This window comes from Aquarana catesbeiana, linkage group LG03, assembly GCF_042186555.1.
Source record: "Aquarana catesbeiana isolate 2022-GZ linkage group LG03, ASM4218655v1, whole genome shotgun sequence".
Lineage (NCBI taxonomy): Eukaryota > Metazoa > Chordata > Amphibia > Anura > Ranidae > Aquarana > Aquarana catesbeiana.
The window spans coordinates 657,368,713-657,385,097 of record NC_133326.1 but is presented as its reverse complement, the minus strand read 5'-3'; the positions used below and the strand labels follow the sequence as shown (position 1 = coordinate 657,385,097).

Below are 16,385 nucleotides of genomic sequence, written 5' to 3'. Positions count from 1 at the left end.
AGCATAATCAGCGCCTCCTCATCAGTGCCCATCAGTGCTGCCTCATCAGTGCCCATTAGGGATGAGCTTCGTGTTCGAGTCGAACCCATGTTCGACTCGAACATCGGCTGTTCGCCCGTTCGCCGAATTGCGAACGATATGGGCCGTTCGCGCTAAATTCGTGTGGCGCGTCACGGCCCATAATTCACTGCGGCATCGCAGTGCATTGCTGGCTGATGATTGGCCAAGCATGCACTATGACGCGCATACTTGGCCAATCACAGCGCCGTCAGTAGAGAGAGCTGTAATTGGCCAAAGCCAGGGTGGCTTTGGCCAATTATGGCTCAGGGGATTTAGTACACACCCCACACTATATAAGGCCGCCTGCACGGCGGCCCTGTGTAGTGTGTGTTCCGGTGTGCTGAGAGATAGAGAGAGAGAGAGACAGTGTCATTTGATTTGAGTTAGATAGATTAGGCAGAACAGTCAGTCAGTTAGCTGCACTTACAGTGTATTGTGTATATATATGCATCCCAGGTGTTGCATATATATATACACTGTATTCAGTTTAGCTAGATCCGTTCCTGTTATCTTCTATCTAGACTATTTACATTTAATGCAGTGCGTCCTGCTCACAGTGTTCAGCTAGATCCGTTCCTGCTATTTACATTTAGTGCAGTGCGTCCTGCTCACAGTGTTCAGCTAGATCCGTTCCTGTTATCTTCTAGACTATTTACATTTAGTGCAGTGCGTCCTGCTCACAGTGTTCAGCTAGATCCGTTCCTGCAATTTACATTTAGTGCAGTGCGTCCTGCTCACAGTGTTCAGCTAGATCCGTTCCTGCTATTTACATTTAGTGCAGTGCGTCCTGCTCACAGTGTTCAGCTAGATCCGTTCCTGCTATTTACATTTAGTGCAGTGCGTCCTGCTCACAGTGTTCAGCTAGATCCGTTCCTGTTATTTACATTTAGTGCAGTGCGTCCTGCTCACAGTGTTCAGCTAGATCCGTTCCTGCTATTTACATTTAGTGCAGTGCGTCCTGCTCACAGTGTTCAGCTAGATCCGTTCCTGCTATTTACATTTAGTGCAGTGCGTCCTGCTCACAGTGTTCAGCTAGATCCGTTCCTGCTATTTACATTTAGTGCAGTGCGTCCTGCTCACAGTGTTCAGCTAGATCCGTTCCTGTTATCTTCTAGACTATTTACATTTAGTGCAGTGCGTCCTGCTCGGTGCGTCCTGCTCACAGTGTTCAGCTAGATCCGTTCCTGCTATTTACATTTAGTGCAGTGCGTCCTGCTCACAGTGTTCAGCTAGAGCCGTTCCTGCTATTTACATTTAGTGCAGTGCGTCCTGCTCACAGTGTTCAGCTAGATCCGTTCCTGTTATCTTCTAGACTATTTACATTTAGTGCAGTGCGTCCTGCTCACAGTGTTCAGCTAGATCCGTTCCTGCTATTTACATTTAGTGCAGTGTGTCCTGCTCACAGTGTTCAGCTAGATCCGTTCCTGTTATCTTCTAGACTATTTACATTTAGTGCAGTGCGTCCTGCTCACAGTGTTCAGCTAGATCCGTTCCTGTTATCTTCTAGACTATTTACATTTAGTGCAGTGCGTCCTGCTCACAGTGTTCAGCTAGATCCGTTCCTGTTATCTTCTAGACTATTTACATTTAGTGCAGTGCGTCCTGCTCACAGTGTTCAGCTAGATCCGTTCCTGTTATCTTCCTACTGACAGGCAGGCTTGTCTGGTTACAGTATATAAAGCTACCTGAAGAAAATTACAGGTGTTCTATTTGATCCTATTAGTACCACGGTCAGGCAGCTAGACTATTTACATTTAGTACAGTGCGTCCTGCTCACAGTGTTCAGCTAGATCCGTTCCTGTTATCTTCCTACTGACAGGCAGGCTTGTCTGGTTACAGTATATAAAGCTACCTGAAGAAAATTACAGGTGTTCTATCCCAGCTTAGTGCAGCTACAGGCCATTAGTATGTCTGGAAGGCCAAGAAGGAGAGGCAGACAGTCACAAGCCAATAAGAGAGGGCAAGCAGGCTCTGTGTCTAGTGCTGGTCGTGGAGACGGTGCATCCTCATCAGCACGTGGCCATGGGACACGCTTGGCCTTTTTTTCGGCAGCTGGCCGTGTTGAGCCGCAACATGCGGAAGACTTGGTCGAGTGGATGACCAAGCCGTCCTCATCCTCCTCATCCTCTCTCACCCATGCCCAGGGTGCTTTGTCTGGCAAAGCAGCGGCCTCTTCCCTCAGCTCAATGTCATCAGTGACTCCTTCCCTAGCTCCACCATGTCATGAGGATTCCCTCGAACTGTTTGACCACAGTGTTGGGTACATGCTCCAGGAGGATGCCCAGCGTTTGGAAGGCTCTGATGACGATACTGAGCTTGATGAAGGCAGTAACATGAGCACGGACAGAGGGGGTGCCCAAGAAGGACAGCAATCTGGCAGTCATGCTCCCCCTGCTGCAGCATACTGCCAGGTTTGCTCCAGTGATGAGGAGGGAGGGGATGATGAGGTCACTGACTCAACGTGGGTGCCTGATAGGAGAGAGGAGGAGGAGGAGGAGGAGGAGGCGGCGGCACATCACCAACGAGGCAGGATGCCCTCCAGGGGCCAGCCTAAGGGCAGCACATTGACTGCATCACACCCCAAAGCTCCACATGTGCAGGGCGCTGCAGTCTCTGCGCGTTATTCAAAAAGTTCTTTGGTGTGGGCCTTTTTTGAGACGAGTGCATCAGATCGCACCGCTGCTATTTGCAACATATGTCTCAAGCGTATCTCGCGTGGCCAAAACATCTCCCGCTTGGGTACCACATGCTTGACCAGACATATGTTGACCTGCCATGCAGTTCGTTGGCAAGCGTATCTAAAAGACCCACACCAAAGAACAAAGAGGATCTCTCCTTGCTCCTCATCAGCTGAGATTTCCAACCCCACTAGACCTTCAGTCCTCTCTGAGACCTGCAGTGAGAGGAATGAAGGTGTAGAATTAGGTGTGTCACAGCCAAGTACTTGTGGGCAATCTGCTTTTGGTACAGGAATACCTAGGGGCAAGATCAGACTTGGACACCTTTCCCACCGAAAATCCTCTGGGTTACTGGGTCTTGAGGATGGATCACTGGCCAGAGCTTGCACAGTATGCAATTGAGCTACTGGCCTGTCCTGCATCCAGCGTTCTTTCGGAACGCACATTCAGTGCTGCTGGAGGCGTGGTAACCGATCACAGGGTGCGTCTGTCCACCGACTCGGTCGATCGGCTGACCTTCATAAAAATGAATGAGTCTTGGATCACCACCAGCTACCAAGCACCTGATGCTGATGTAACCGAATAATTTTTTTTGAAATCTCAGATCCCTTCAAAGACTGCCTATGCTGATGCTGAGTGACTATACTGAGTAATTATCCTCTTCCTCCTCAATCATCACGCTGATAGCTTGTAAGAACATTTTTGGTTCTGGGCGCCACCACCAGTGCCTAAGGCCCAATTTTTCTGCCCCTGTCTAACAGGGGCGTGTAATTACAATTTTTGATGCAATACTTTGCAGCAGGGCTCGTTCCTGCGTTCCAACTAGAGTGTCTGTGAGGGGTTGCAGTGTTGTGGCACCAGCACCAGTGCCTAAGGCCCAATTTTTCTGCCCCTGTCTAACAGGGGCGTGTAATTACAATTTTTGAAGCAATACTTTGCAGCAGGGCTCGTTCCTGCGTTCCAACTAGAGTGTCTGTGAGGGGTTGCAGTGTTGTGGCACCATCACCAGTGCCTAAGGCCTAATTTTTCAGCTCCTGTTCAACAGGGGCATGTAATTACAATTCTTGATCTAATATTTCACAGCAGGGCCCTGTGAGGGCTTACAGTGTTGTGGCCACAGCAACACCTAAGGCCCAAATTTCTGCTGAGTATATAGGGCAGGACCCTACTTTCAAACATCTAACTTACAAATGACTCCTACTTGCAAATGGAAGGAGACAACAGGAAGTGAGATGAAATCTACCCCTAGGAAGGGAAATTCTCTCCTGTAAGAGTTAATATGGGAAAACAATTTCTCCTTTCCACTGATGCTTTCCAATCCTTGTTCCACAAAAAAACCCAAATTTTCAAAAAACATTTTTCATTGGGACAAAAAAGTGAGGTGAAATCTTCTGAAGAGGAGGAAAGACAGCAAAACAAATGTCACAGGGGTGATAACCCTTCCCTATGTTTTCCAAAAAGCTTAGAAAAGATTTTTTGGCTGGAGCTAAACACGTTAAAAATGTTCAAAATTACAAACAGATTCTACTTAACAACAAACCTACAGTCCCTGTCTTGTTTGCACCGCCTGTATACTGCTGTTCAGAGTATATAGGGCCTGGTGGCCCCACACCTTTCCTTATTTTAATTTGGGTGCGGGGTTCCCCTTAATATCCATACAAGACCCAAAGGGCCTGGTAATGGACTGGGGGGTACCCATGCCGTTTGTCTCACTGATTTTCATCCATATTGCCATGACCCGACATGACATTAAACCCGCAAGCAGTTTTAAATGAGATTTTTTCCTTTAAAAATGACATTTGGTGCAGGGACTGTTCTAAACATGGGAAACACGCGTCACTTTACAGGCATACTATAGACACCCCCCAGGTACGATATTTAAAGGAATATTTCACTTTTTTTTTTTTTACTTTAAGCATCATTAAAATCACTGCTCCCGAAAAAACGGCCGTTTTTAAAAGTTTTTTTTGCATTGATACATGTCCCCTGGGGTAGGACCCGGGTCCCCAAACCCTTTTTAGGACAATACCATGCAAATTAGCCTTTAAAATGAGCACTTTTGATTTCGAACGTTCGAGTCCCATAGACGTCAATGGGGTTCTAAAGTTCGTGCGAACTTTCGGTCCGTTCCCGGGTTCTGGTGCGAACCGAACCGGGGGGTGTTCGGCTCATCCCTAGTGCCCATCAGTGCAGCCTATCAGTGCTCATCAGTGCTCCCAATAAATGTTTATCAGTGATGCCTATCATTGCCGCCTATCAGTGCCCATCAATGCCGCATATCACTGCAGCATCATCAGTGCATCCTTATCAGTGCCGCTCATCAATGCCCATCAGTGCTGCCTATCAGTGCCCATCAATGCTGCATATTAGTGCCTCCTCATCAGTGCCGCCTCATCAGTGCCCATCAGTGCTGCCTATCAGTGCCCATCAATGCTGCATATTAGTCCCTCCTCATCAGTGCTGCTTTATCAGTGCCCATCAGTGCTGCCTATTAGTTCCCATCAATGCTGCATATTAGTGCCTCCTCATCAGTGCTGTCTCATCGGTCCCATCAGTGCTGCTTATCAGTGCCCATCAGTGCCGCCTCATCAGTGCCCATCAGTGCTGCTTATCAGTGACCATCAATGCTGCATATTAGTGCCTCCTCATCAGTGCTGCCTCATCAGTGCCTATCAGTGCTGCCTATCAGTGCCCATCAATGCTGCATATTAGTGCCTCCTCATCAGTGCCGCTTTATCAGTGCCCATCAGTGCTGCCTATTAGTGCCCATCAATGCTGCATATTAGTGCCTCCTTATCAGTGCCGCCTCATCAGTGCCCATCAGTGCTGCCTATCAGTGCCCATCAATGCTGCATATTAGTGCCTCCTCATCAGTGCCGTCTCATCAGTCCCATCAGTGCTGCTTATCAGTGCCCATTAGTGCTGCCTATCAGTGCCGCCTCATCATTGCCCATCAGTGCTGCTTATCAGTGCCCATCAATGCTGCATATTAGTGCCTCCTCATCAGTGCCGCCTCATCCGTGCCCATCAGTGCTGCCTATCCGTGCCCATCAATGCTGCCTATCAGTGCCGCCTCATCAGTGCCTATCAGTGCTGCTTATCAGTGCCCATCAGTGCTGCCTATCAGTGCCGCCTCATCAGTGCCCTTCAGTGCTGCTTATCAGTGCCCATCAATGCTGCATATTAGTGGCTCCTCCTCAGCGCACATCAGTGAAGGAAAATTTTTCAATGTTCTTTCATTTGTTTAGCAAAAAATAAAAAATCCAGTGGTGATTAAATACCACCAAAAGAAAGCATTGTCTGTCTCAAAAAAATTAAATTAGATTAAAATTTCATTTTGGTACAGAGTGGCATGACCGGGCAATTGTCATTCAAAGTGCGACAGTGCTGAAAAATGAAAATTGGCCTGGACAGGAAGTGGGTGAAAGTGTCCAGGAAGCAAGTGGTTAAAAAAAATAGTACTTTTTATTTATTTAATCTTGTTTTAAAAAGTTTTTTTATTAACGTGGGCTCTTAGTAAAAATATATAATCGGCAATACACCAATATGGCCACATGATGGCGCTGCGCGACCATAGTTGGGACAACGTGCATGAGAACGGCTTAGCAAAGCAGAGACTCATTTCCGTTCTGCCCCGACCAAGATGGCCGCTCTGTTCTGACGCGTGTTTCCGGTGCCGCAGCAAGTTTTGCTTGTCTTTTGGGTCGCACCGTCGCAGTCAGTTTGTGGTGATCATGGCGCAAGGGAAGTTAAAGCTCAAGGCAAAGCCTAAGAAAAAGGCCCCCAACAAGCCCTCGGCGATAAGGAAAGGAGGTGAGACCACATTATAGTGAGTGGACAAGAGGAGCCTGCAGAGATTGCTTCCCAGAGCATGCTGGGACATGTGGTTCCTCAGACAGGGGCACGTGATGTAAACATTTGTTGGTGGGGCCCCTGCGTGATCTGGGAATCCCCTGTGTATGTCATTTGTTGGTGGGGCCCCTGGGTGGTCTGGGAATCCCCTGTGTATGTCATTTGTTGGTGGGGCCCCTGGGTGATCTGGGAGTCCTCTGTCCACGTCATTTGTTGGTGGGGCCCCTGGGAGTCCCCTGTCCACGTCATTTGTTGGTGGGGCCCCTGGGAGTCCCCTGTCCACGTCATTTGTTGGTGGGGCCCCTGGGAGTCCCCTGTCCACGTCATTTGTTGGTGGGGCCCCTGGGAGTCCCCTGTCCACGTCATTTGTTGGTGGGGCCCCTGGGAGTCCCCTGTCCACGTCATTTGTTGGTGGGGCCCCTGGGAGTCCCCTGTCCACGTCATTTGTTGGTGGGGCCCCTGGGAGTCCCCTGTCCACGTCATTTGTTGGTGGGGCCCCTGGGAGCCCTCTGTCCACGTCATTTGTTGGTGGGGCCCCCGGGAGCCCTCTGTCCACGTCATTTGTTGGTGGGGCCCCTGGGAGCCCTCTGTCCACGTCATTTGTTGGTGGGGCCCCTGGGAGCCCTCTGTCCACGTCATTTGTTGGTGGGGCCCCTGGGAGTCCTCTGTCCACGTCATTTGTTGGTGGGGCCCCTGGGAGTCCTCTGTCCACGTCATTTGTTGGTGGGGCCCCTGGGAGTCCTCTGTCCACGTCATTTGTTGGTGGGGCCCCTGGGTGGTCTGGGAGTCCTCTGTGCGTGTGATTTGTTGGTGGGGCCCCTGGGTGGTCTGGGAGTCCTCTGTGCGTGTGATTTGTTGGTGGGGCCCCTGGGTGGTCTGGGAGTCCTCTGTGCGTGTGATTTGTTGCTGGGGCCCCTGGGTGGTCTGGGAGCCCTCTGTGCATACCATTTGTTGGGGCCCCTGGGTGCCCTCTGTGCGTGTGATTTGTTGGGGCCCCTGGGTGGTCTGGAAGCCCTCTGTGCATACCATTTGTTGGGGCCCCTGGGTGCCCTCTGTGCGTGTGATTTGTTGGGGCCCCTGGGTGGTCTGGGAATCCAATGTGCACATCATTTGTTGGGGCCCCTGGGTGGTCTGGGAATCCCCTGTGCACATCATTTGTTGGGGCCCCTGGGTGGTCTGGGAATCCCCTGTGCACATCATTTGTTGGGGCCCCTGGGTGGTCTGGGAATCCCCTGTGCACATCATTTGTTGGGGCCCCTGGGTGGTCTGGGAATCCAATGTGCACATCATTTGTTGGGGCCCCTGGGTGGTCTGGGAATCCCCTGTGCACATCATTTGTTGGTGGGGTGATCTGGGAGCCCTCTGTGCATGTCATTTGTTGGCGGGGCACAACCCTGGCAGAATCACAACAATGGTTTGAAGGAAAGAAAAATCGATCGTCTGTGTTGATGGGGGGAATCCCTCCTACTGCACTATTGTATTCTGACAGTGGGAGGTTTTCCCACCGGCCGAATACAATAATCACTGCTGCCGACATTGTCCAAAAAAAAAAAACGACAGGCTGGTTGTACCGAAGTCAATCGATAGATCAACTTCAGATCATCCAGCCTGCCCATGGATGGATCAAAATTCAATTGATTCCTGTTGCACCGGATGAATTTCAATCTGTCATGGCCAGCTTTAGCCTTTACTGCCCAGCAAACAACTGGGTACTCCCAGGTATGGGGAGTCATGTGATGCACTCCCCTTCCTCTCATGTGTTAGTGCGGTGATTGGTGATTGGACCAGCGCTCACACATGAGGGCAGGGAGAGGATCCTTAGCTGCAAGAGGGATTTAAGTTGCCCAAAGATGATTCCATTTTTTTTCATTCAACCTTCAGAAAAAAAAAAAACAGACCCAGTTGCCCCTTATTTACACAGTGGATGTGGACGGGGGAATCACTCCCGCTGGGCTATTGTATCCTGACAGTTGGGAGACTTTCCCGCCATCAGAATACACTGATCAGCACTGCAGGCTATAGCCAGCGGGGAAAATCCAGGCAGGGCAGTTGTACAGAAGTCGATTGGTAGATTGGCTTCTGTACCACCTCAGTGCCCATGCGGGGATCAAAATTTGTGTGGCCCCTGCTGAACTGGTTGAATGGAAATTTCATGTATGGCTGGCTGTAGAGCTTACACAGGACACCTCTTCCTCACTCACAGAGCTTGAATGAACCAACCTAAAGTGCTTCTAAAGGCTATTATTTTATTTTAATTTATTTATTTTTTTTTTTCAATTAAAATAATAAACATGTTATACCTGCTCTATGTGTACCTGTGATATGCTGAGGAGGACTAGTATTGAACCACTTTTATTTTTGGAGTTCTTCCTTATGAGAGATTCTTGGGAAGTTCTTCTCTAGGGGGCTAATGGTCGTATTGTCAGATGACCGCAGTGTAGATGGTTGATGGCCTTCAAACTGTAGCAGACTCCTGGATGGGTCAGTTTTCAGGTCTTCTCTTCCAGGCTTCCAGTGGTAACTGCTTGTCCAATACTAAGTGTCCTGTTCATTACTGTCAACGCTGAGCTAATTCAAAATATAGGTGAATGATTGTAAGAACGAGTATACATAAAGTCCCACTTTTGTCTCCTTTTGCTTGTCCAAACTATTGGGGATGGAGGCGCTTGGCTCTACACACCTCGCGCCTCATTCAAAGTCCCACCTTCCTGTTCAGTCTTCTGAGTATACATGGTGGTTGTGGACTGTTATCAGCCTGCCCCCTGGTGGCGTATGTTCGTTTTCCAAATACCCACTTACCTTTTTTCATTTGTCTCCTCCTTTTTTTTTTTTTTAGCTCGATTGATCGCACCTAAGAAGTCTCGGGTGATCCACCAGCAAAAGCTCAAGAAGGTGAGTGAGCTCTTGGAATGTAGCTCTTCATCGTATAACCTCTTCTCTCTATCTATCTAGATATGTATAAATTTCGGCCGCCAAAACATATCGGCCCGAAAACAGTGCTTTCGGCATGCGGCCAAAGGAAGAAAAGGTGCCAATAATGGTGCCTAAAAGAGGGGCGTGGCTCACTCCACTGGGTGCTGCCCATTGCGGGGTGTCATCTTGGCGGCTCAAGGTCCTGTCCTCTCCTCGCAGAGCGGTGGTCTCTGTGCATCATGGAGCTGAATTGTCTGGGCCGCCGCAGTAACAATGTCCCGCCTCCTGTGATAGACAGGACACTGATCCAATGCCGGGACATTGAATCAGTGTGACGTATCACAGGAGGCGGGACATTGTTACTGCAGCCGGGAATTTCAAATCCAGCTCCGTGACACTGCGGGAGATCACTGGCGAGGCTGCATCCCACAGGCACTGGTGAGGTTGCACTTGATGGACACTGGTGAGGCATTGATCTTTTGTATCATGTCTGCAGTCTCTGACCATCTTCTATATCAGTGATGGGGAACCTTGGCACTCCAGATGTTTTGGAACTACATTTCCCATGATGCTCAACTACACTGCAGGGTGCATGAGCATCATGGGAAATGTAGTTCCAAAATATCTGGAGTGCCAAGGTTTGCCATCACTGTCCTATATCATGTCTGCTAGAGGTGCAGCAAATGGAAATTTTGCTAATACTATTAGCAGTGTGTTTAAGTTTAAGTAAGAGATTGCAGACATGATGCAAAAGATGGTCAGAGACTGCGGACTGCATTTTTCTTGAGCTTTTCTTGCACTAAAGGTGCCAAAAATGGCCAACAATAAATTCATATTAACTTATATTGATGATATTAATTAAAAAGTTGAATACAATTATATATAAATATTTTTTAAAAACTGTCATTTTCAGCAAAGTGCATCCTGCATTTTCGGTTTCGGCACCAAAATTTCCATTCGGTGCACCCCTAATATAAATCCTACACAAAGAGAGATTGAGATGATCGTTATCTTTCAGACACAGTTCTATTTGTTAAGTTTCAGTGATTACATTTGAAGGATAGTGCCTGTAAATTCTATCCAAGCCCTGTTCTGAGTGAGTGTTCATCCCCCCCGCAAACCCCCCCCCTCACGGACGCGCTCTCCCCCTGTGCACTCCCCTCTCTGTAAAGCCCATGTCAGATGGATGATTCCACTGTCCATACCATCTTGCCAACAATAGACTTTCTAATATGCAGCTTATGTTATCCTATGGAGTTGCTTTTCTTACTGCTCCTACTAGCAGAGATTTGCTCTGTTTCCTCCGATATGCTAGCGATCGTTTTAGTAGCGTTTGAAGCAGCAACTTCTGTTACTTATTATGAATCTCACCACAACCACGTGACGCTGTTTGGGGCTGGCAGTTGGCTTGTTCAGTCTCTTTGCATAGTTAGAGGAAAGGGAGAAGGTCACATGGTCCACCCTACCCAAAAAACTATTTCCATGGAATATAGCAGATGAACAGATGACAAAGAAGGGTTAGTATTGGCACCAGAGGGAGTGGACTATAAAGAGAACCTGTTCTTTTCCCTGAATAGGCTAAGTGAAGGTCTGAATATGAAAGTTGCTCCACTCTTGACGCAGTTATTAAAACTGGAGAGTGCAAAATCTGGTGCAGCTGTGCATGATAGTCCATCAACTTCTAACTTCAGCTTGTTCAGTTAAACTTTAACAAAAAAAAAACCTGGAAGCTAATTGGTTTCTCTGCAGAGATGCACCAGATTTAGCACTCTCCAGGTTTAGCAAGTCAACCCAATAATTTCTGAGCTACATGCTAATTTCAACACTGCAAAGCTGAATCAGTTCAGCCTCACTGCCAGCGACCTCCCTAACCTGGAATGTGTACACTGTGCTGGAGAGACAGTATTACAGCATCACCTGTATGGTCAGAGGGTGAATGTGTTTTGTCATAAGTAGCTTCATGCTACACGTTTCCTTCTTAGTACCATTTTTTTTTTTCTTGTCCATTGAGGGACACATGAATTCAGATACTGCTGTTATACTGTGGCCTACAGGACAATTGGACACTGACAGACAGGAAAATTCAACAATACAAAAAAAAAGGTCACTGCCCCCACCTATAACTGGTCTTCACAGCAAGGAGCACTGGAAGGAGCGACTTTAAGGAGGGTTGGGCTCCTCCAGACATCCGCCCTTCATCTCTCCATTAGAATACATGTGTTCCCACTGTGAAGACTCTTCAAAGTTAGAGTTGGGGTCTGCAGGATACAGGGTGCCTTGCCGTGGCCTGCAGCTTATGCATGTATTTGCAAATGTGTGCAACTAAACCCCTGTTTTTAACGCATACTGTTAGGCAGCTTAATTTGATTGGTGGCAGGCTGGTTGGTAAGTTGAGCTTGGAAATTCTTTGGTTTTATTTTACATGCGTTTGCCCTTCCAGTGCTCCTTGCTGTGAAGACCAGTAATAGGTGGGGGCAGTGACCTTTTTTTGTTCTATCTTTTCATGTGACAACACTGAAGAAATGACACTTTGCTACAACGTAAAGTAGTGAGTGTGCAGCTTGTATAATAATTTGCTGTCCCCCTCAAAATAACTCAACACACAGCCATTAATGTCTAAACCGCTGGCACTAAAAGTGAGTAGGCCCCTAAGTGAAAATGTCCAAATTGGGCCCAATCAGCCATTTTACCTCCCCGATGTCATGTGACTCATTGGTGTTACAAGGTCTCAGGTGTGTTAAATTTGGTGTTATCACTCCCACTCTCTCATACTGGTCACTGGAAGTTCAACATGGCACCTCATGGCAAAGAACTCTGAGGATCTGAAAAAAGAATTGTTGCTCTACATATAGATGGCCTAGGCTATAAGAAGATTGCCAAGACCCTGAAACTGAGCTGCAGCCCGGTGGCCAAGACCATATAATGGTTTAACAGGACAGGTTCCACTCAGAACAGGCATCGCCATGGTCGACCAAAGAAGTGCACATGCCCAGCGTCGTATCCGGAGGTTGTCTTTGGGAAATAGACGTATGAGTGCTGCCAGCATTGCTGCAGAGGTTGAATGGAGTGGGGGGTCAGCCTGTCAGTGCTCAGACCATACGCCGCACACTGCATCAAATTGGTCTGCATGGATGTCATCCCAGAAGGAAGCCTCTGCTAAAGATGATGCACAAGAAAGCCGGAAAACAGTTTTCTGAAGACAAGCAGACTAAGGACATGGATTACTGGAACCATATCCTGTGGTCTGATGAGACCAAGATAACATTATTTGGTTCAGATGGTGTCAAGTGTGTGTGTGTGGCGGCAACCAGGTGAGGAGTACAAAGACAAGTGTGTCTTGCCTACAGTCAAGCATGGTGGTGGGAGTGTCATGATCTGGGGCTGCATGAGTGCTGCCTGCACTGGGGAGCTACAGTTCATTGAGGGAACCATGAATGCCAACATGTACTGTGACATACTGAAACAGAGCATGATCCCCTCCCTTCGGAGACTGGGCCGCAGGGCAGTATTCCAACATAATGACCCCAAACACACCTCCCAAGACGACCACTGCCTTGTTAAAGAATCTGAGGGTAAAGGTGATGGACTGGCCAAGCATGTCTCCAGACAGAAACCCTATTGAGCATCTGTGGGGCATCCTCAAACGGAAGGTGGAGGAGCGCAAAGGTCTCTAACATCCACCAGCTCCGTGATGTGGTCATGGAGGAGTGGAAGAGGACTCCAGTGGCAACCTGTAAAGCTCTGGTGAACTCCATGCCCAAGAGGGTTAAGGCAGTGCTGGAAAATAATGGCGGCCACACAAAATATTGACACTTTGGGCCCAATTTGGACTTTTTCACTTAGGGGTGTATTTACTTTTGTTGCCAGCGGTTTAGACATTAATGGCTGTGTGTTGAGTTGTTTTGAGGGGACAGCAAATTTACACTGTTATACAAGCTGTACACTCACTACCTTACATTGTAGCAAAGTGCCGTTTCTTCAGTGTTGTCACATAAAAGATAGAATGAAATATTTACAAAAATGTGAGGGGTGTACTCACTTTTGTGAGATGGTGTGTATATAATTGTAGTGTATTCAACTTTTTTATTAAGATTATGAATTTAAATAAATATGAATTTATTGTTCCCCATTACGTCACCTTTTTGGCCGATACGCTACTTTCACACTGAGCATGCTTGTTTTAAAGCACTTTTTCATTTAAAAAAGAGCAAGAAAAGCTCTTGGACAACGCATCCCTTTAAATTCTATGCATGTCTTCACACTGGTCCGTTGGGGTGTTTAAAAATCCTGCTTGCCGCATTTCTGTTGTTCTCATGTTTGGTCAGTTTAAAAAAAAAATCACCCGCTCTATTTGTCCTGGTGGCCATTAGAACCGAAACAGGGGAAAAAGTCTTCCAATGAGGACTCACGATCTGGTGACTACCATGGATTTTCCTCACTTTGGACCATTTCCTGTTATGGCTATTGGACAGGAAGTGAAGAGAAATCTCCTCATTGCGACCCTCCCTTACTCTATCCAAAAATGGGGGGGAGGTTTTGCTTTTTAGTTCTACTTTTACCAGGTTAGTTATCTGGCCAGGTAACATCTTCGACAGGGTTTTTTTTAATTCCTCGATCTCACAGAATCATGGGGTGAAAAGGCTTAGGGCCTTCCCACTTGGACTGATTGGTCTTTTTATCATTAGCCTGTTTTATTGTAACCCGTATAAACCTAATGGTGATTCTCCAAGCAGAGATGCCTTGTCCTGCTGGTGTTCAGGAGTTGGGGTGCTGGCACAGGATATCACTCATCCAGTAATGTGAAGAGAGCAAAGAAGAAAAACCGTCGCTCACCTGGGCTGATCCTGGTAGTAACATGTGGCAGCCTCAGCCGACGCTGCTCCACTGACCATGCCCCCTGACACGTTTTGCACCGCCCATTGGGGGCTTAGTCACCAAGGTCTAGCCCCAATAGGCATGGCGAAATTCCTCAGTGGCAGTGGTCTGTAAAGCAGCATTTGCTGAGGCTGCCACATATACATGTAACTACCAGGAACAGCCTGGGCAAGTGGCAGTTTTTCTGCTTTGATCTATTTTATTTTGTGTTACTTTGAGGCCTTTTTCTTGTAGGGGCCCTATTTTCCGGTTATCTATATGAGGTTGTAGGTCTCTTCTTCCCTTAGGCCATGTTCAGACAAGCGGCAGCCCTTGCTGCTACTCTGAAAAGCAAACTGCAGTTGATCATTTTATAGAGGGTGGTTGATAGTCGGCTGGGTGGTGACATGTCTCTGTCTCACTGCCTGTTTTAACCCTGAAAAGACAAAACACTTGAATGAGCCTCATTCGGCAGGCAGTACCACTGCTGAACACGACCCATTCAACGGTTTGCCACAGAATGTAAACAATCCTAAGCCACAGCATGTTCTTTAGATGGGAGGTCGGGAGGCAGTAAAACCAGGTCACATTTTTACAGTGCCACCTGGCCGCTCGTGTGAACGGGGCCTTATTGTTCCACCAGTTTTGGTTCATCAGCTTTTTTGCTGGTTCAGGTTGGTGTCCCCTTCCATATGGAGTTATCACCCTCTGGCAGTGTTCTTTCAATCTTGGCCTTGAGCCTCAGGATGACTCTCTGTTCTCTCCCTCTGGTCCTGTGAGCAGATTCCCTTGTGAAGTAGTGGACTTTGTCTCATCTGTTTTTGGCTTTGGGCAATTGGTCCTTCAGACGGTTCTTGTGCTACAGGCCCTCCCCAGTTCTGTTTTTGTAAGGCCTGTTAGATGTTGAGTTGCCCATCTCTCAGTTGGACTACTACTGAATATCCTGACAATTATTATATGACTTCCTGAGGACCTCAGTTGAAGAGAATGTAAGCAGGATTTTTGTACTCACCAAAAAATCCTTTTCTTGAAGTCTATTGAGGGGCACAGGTCCCATCCCTCTGTGTTTTATAGTAATTTTGTTCTTGGTACAAAAGTGAAGCATCCTGGGTCGAAGAGGGGCATTTTTTCTGTTTGCCCGTGTCCAATCCTCCTGTTGGTGGCAGCATAACAACATACAGTATGTGTTCCCATGTCTCTCAGTGGACTAATAGAAAAAGATTTTACGGTGAGTACCAAAATCCTAAATGCACGTATTTTTAACTCACTATTATTTGGCACTATCTACAGAATCTGGAAGTCCAGATCCGAAATAAGATTGAGCATGATGTCACCATGAAAGCCAGCGCCAACATGCCTAAAAAGCTTGCCCTACTAAAAGCACCAGCAAAGACAGACAAGAAAGGGAAGAGCGCCCCTGCTGGTTCCAGCAAGACATGAGCAGGGAAATCGGTAGAAAAAAAGAGTGCAGTGGGCAAAGCGTGTCGTCGTTCACCTCTGTTTTCTTGTAAATATGCTGATTGTTTCATAATTCAGATTTTAATAAAATGCTTTGTTTAAGTCTCAAACATGTCTGTCTGTTGATCGATCATAAAAAGGTAAATGTTTTCTGTTGAGTGTAGAAGGCCATGTATGTGTCATCCTATAGCCACAAATCTGATTTAAAGCAGATACTGGAGGGCATTTAGGGCTTAATTCACAAAAGTGCGGTATTTGGGTCACATGACACATTTTTCTCAAATATCTCATGCGATACTAAAAATGTAAATTCACTATCCCTTTATGCGGTATTTACCTCCAAAGGCAAAATAGCTCTGTAAATACCACAAATAGCATTAAAGTTAACTCACTAAAGTAAATAAATGCCTGCGTTTAAATACGTAGTGGTCCAGGCATGCGATATTTAAGGAATGTATGAAATTTTAGCTGGTTGTTAAAGAGAAGTTCCACCCTGTAGGAAGAAAGAAATTAAAAGTCAGCAGCAACAAATACTGTAGCTGCTGACTTTTAATATAAGGACACTCACCT

General features: G+C 47.2%; 1 protein-coding gene across 1 annotated transcript; it reads left to right on the top strand.

The window, feature by feature from the left end:
• The first annotated feature begins 6,387 nt into the window (after positions 1–6,387).
• LG03H19orf53 (linkage group 03 C19orf53 homolog) lies at positions 6,388–15,925 on the top strand. Its single transcript, XM_073622770.1, has 3 exons — positions 6,388–6,551; positions 9,427–9,482; positions 15,648–15,925. Exons 1-3 carry the CDS (start codon positions 6,473–6,475, stop codon positions 15,795–15,797), a joined length of 285 nt encoding a protein of 94 aa, XP_073478871.1. The 5' UTR covers positions 6,388–6,472; the 3' UTR covers positions 15,798–15,925.
• Positions 15,926–16,385: the final 460 nt, after the last annotated feature.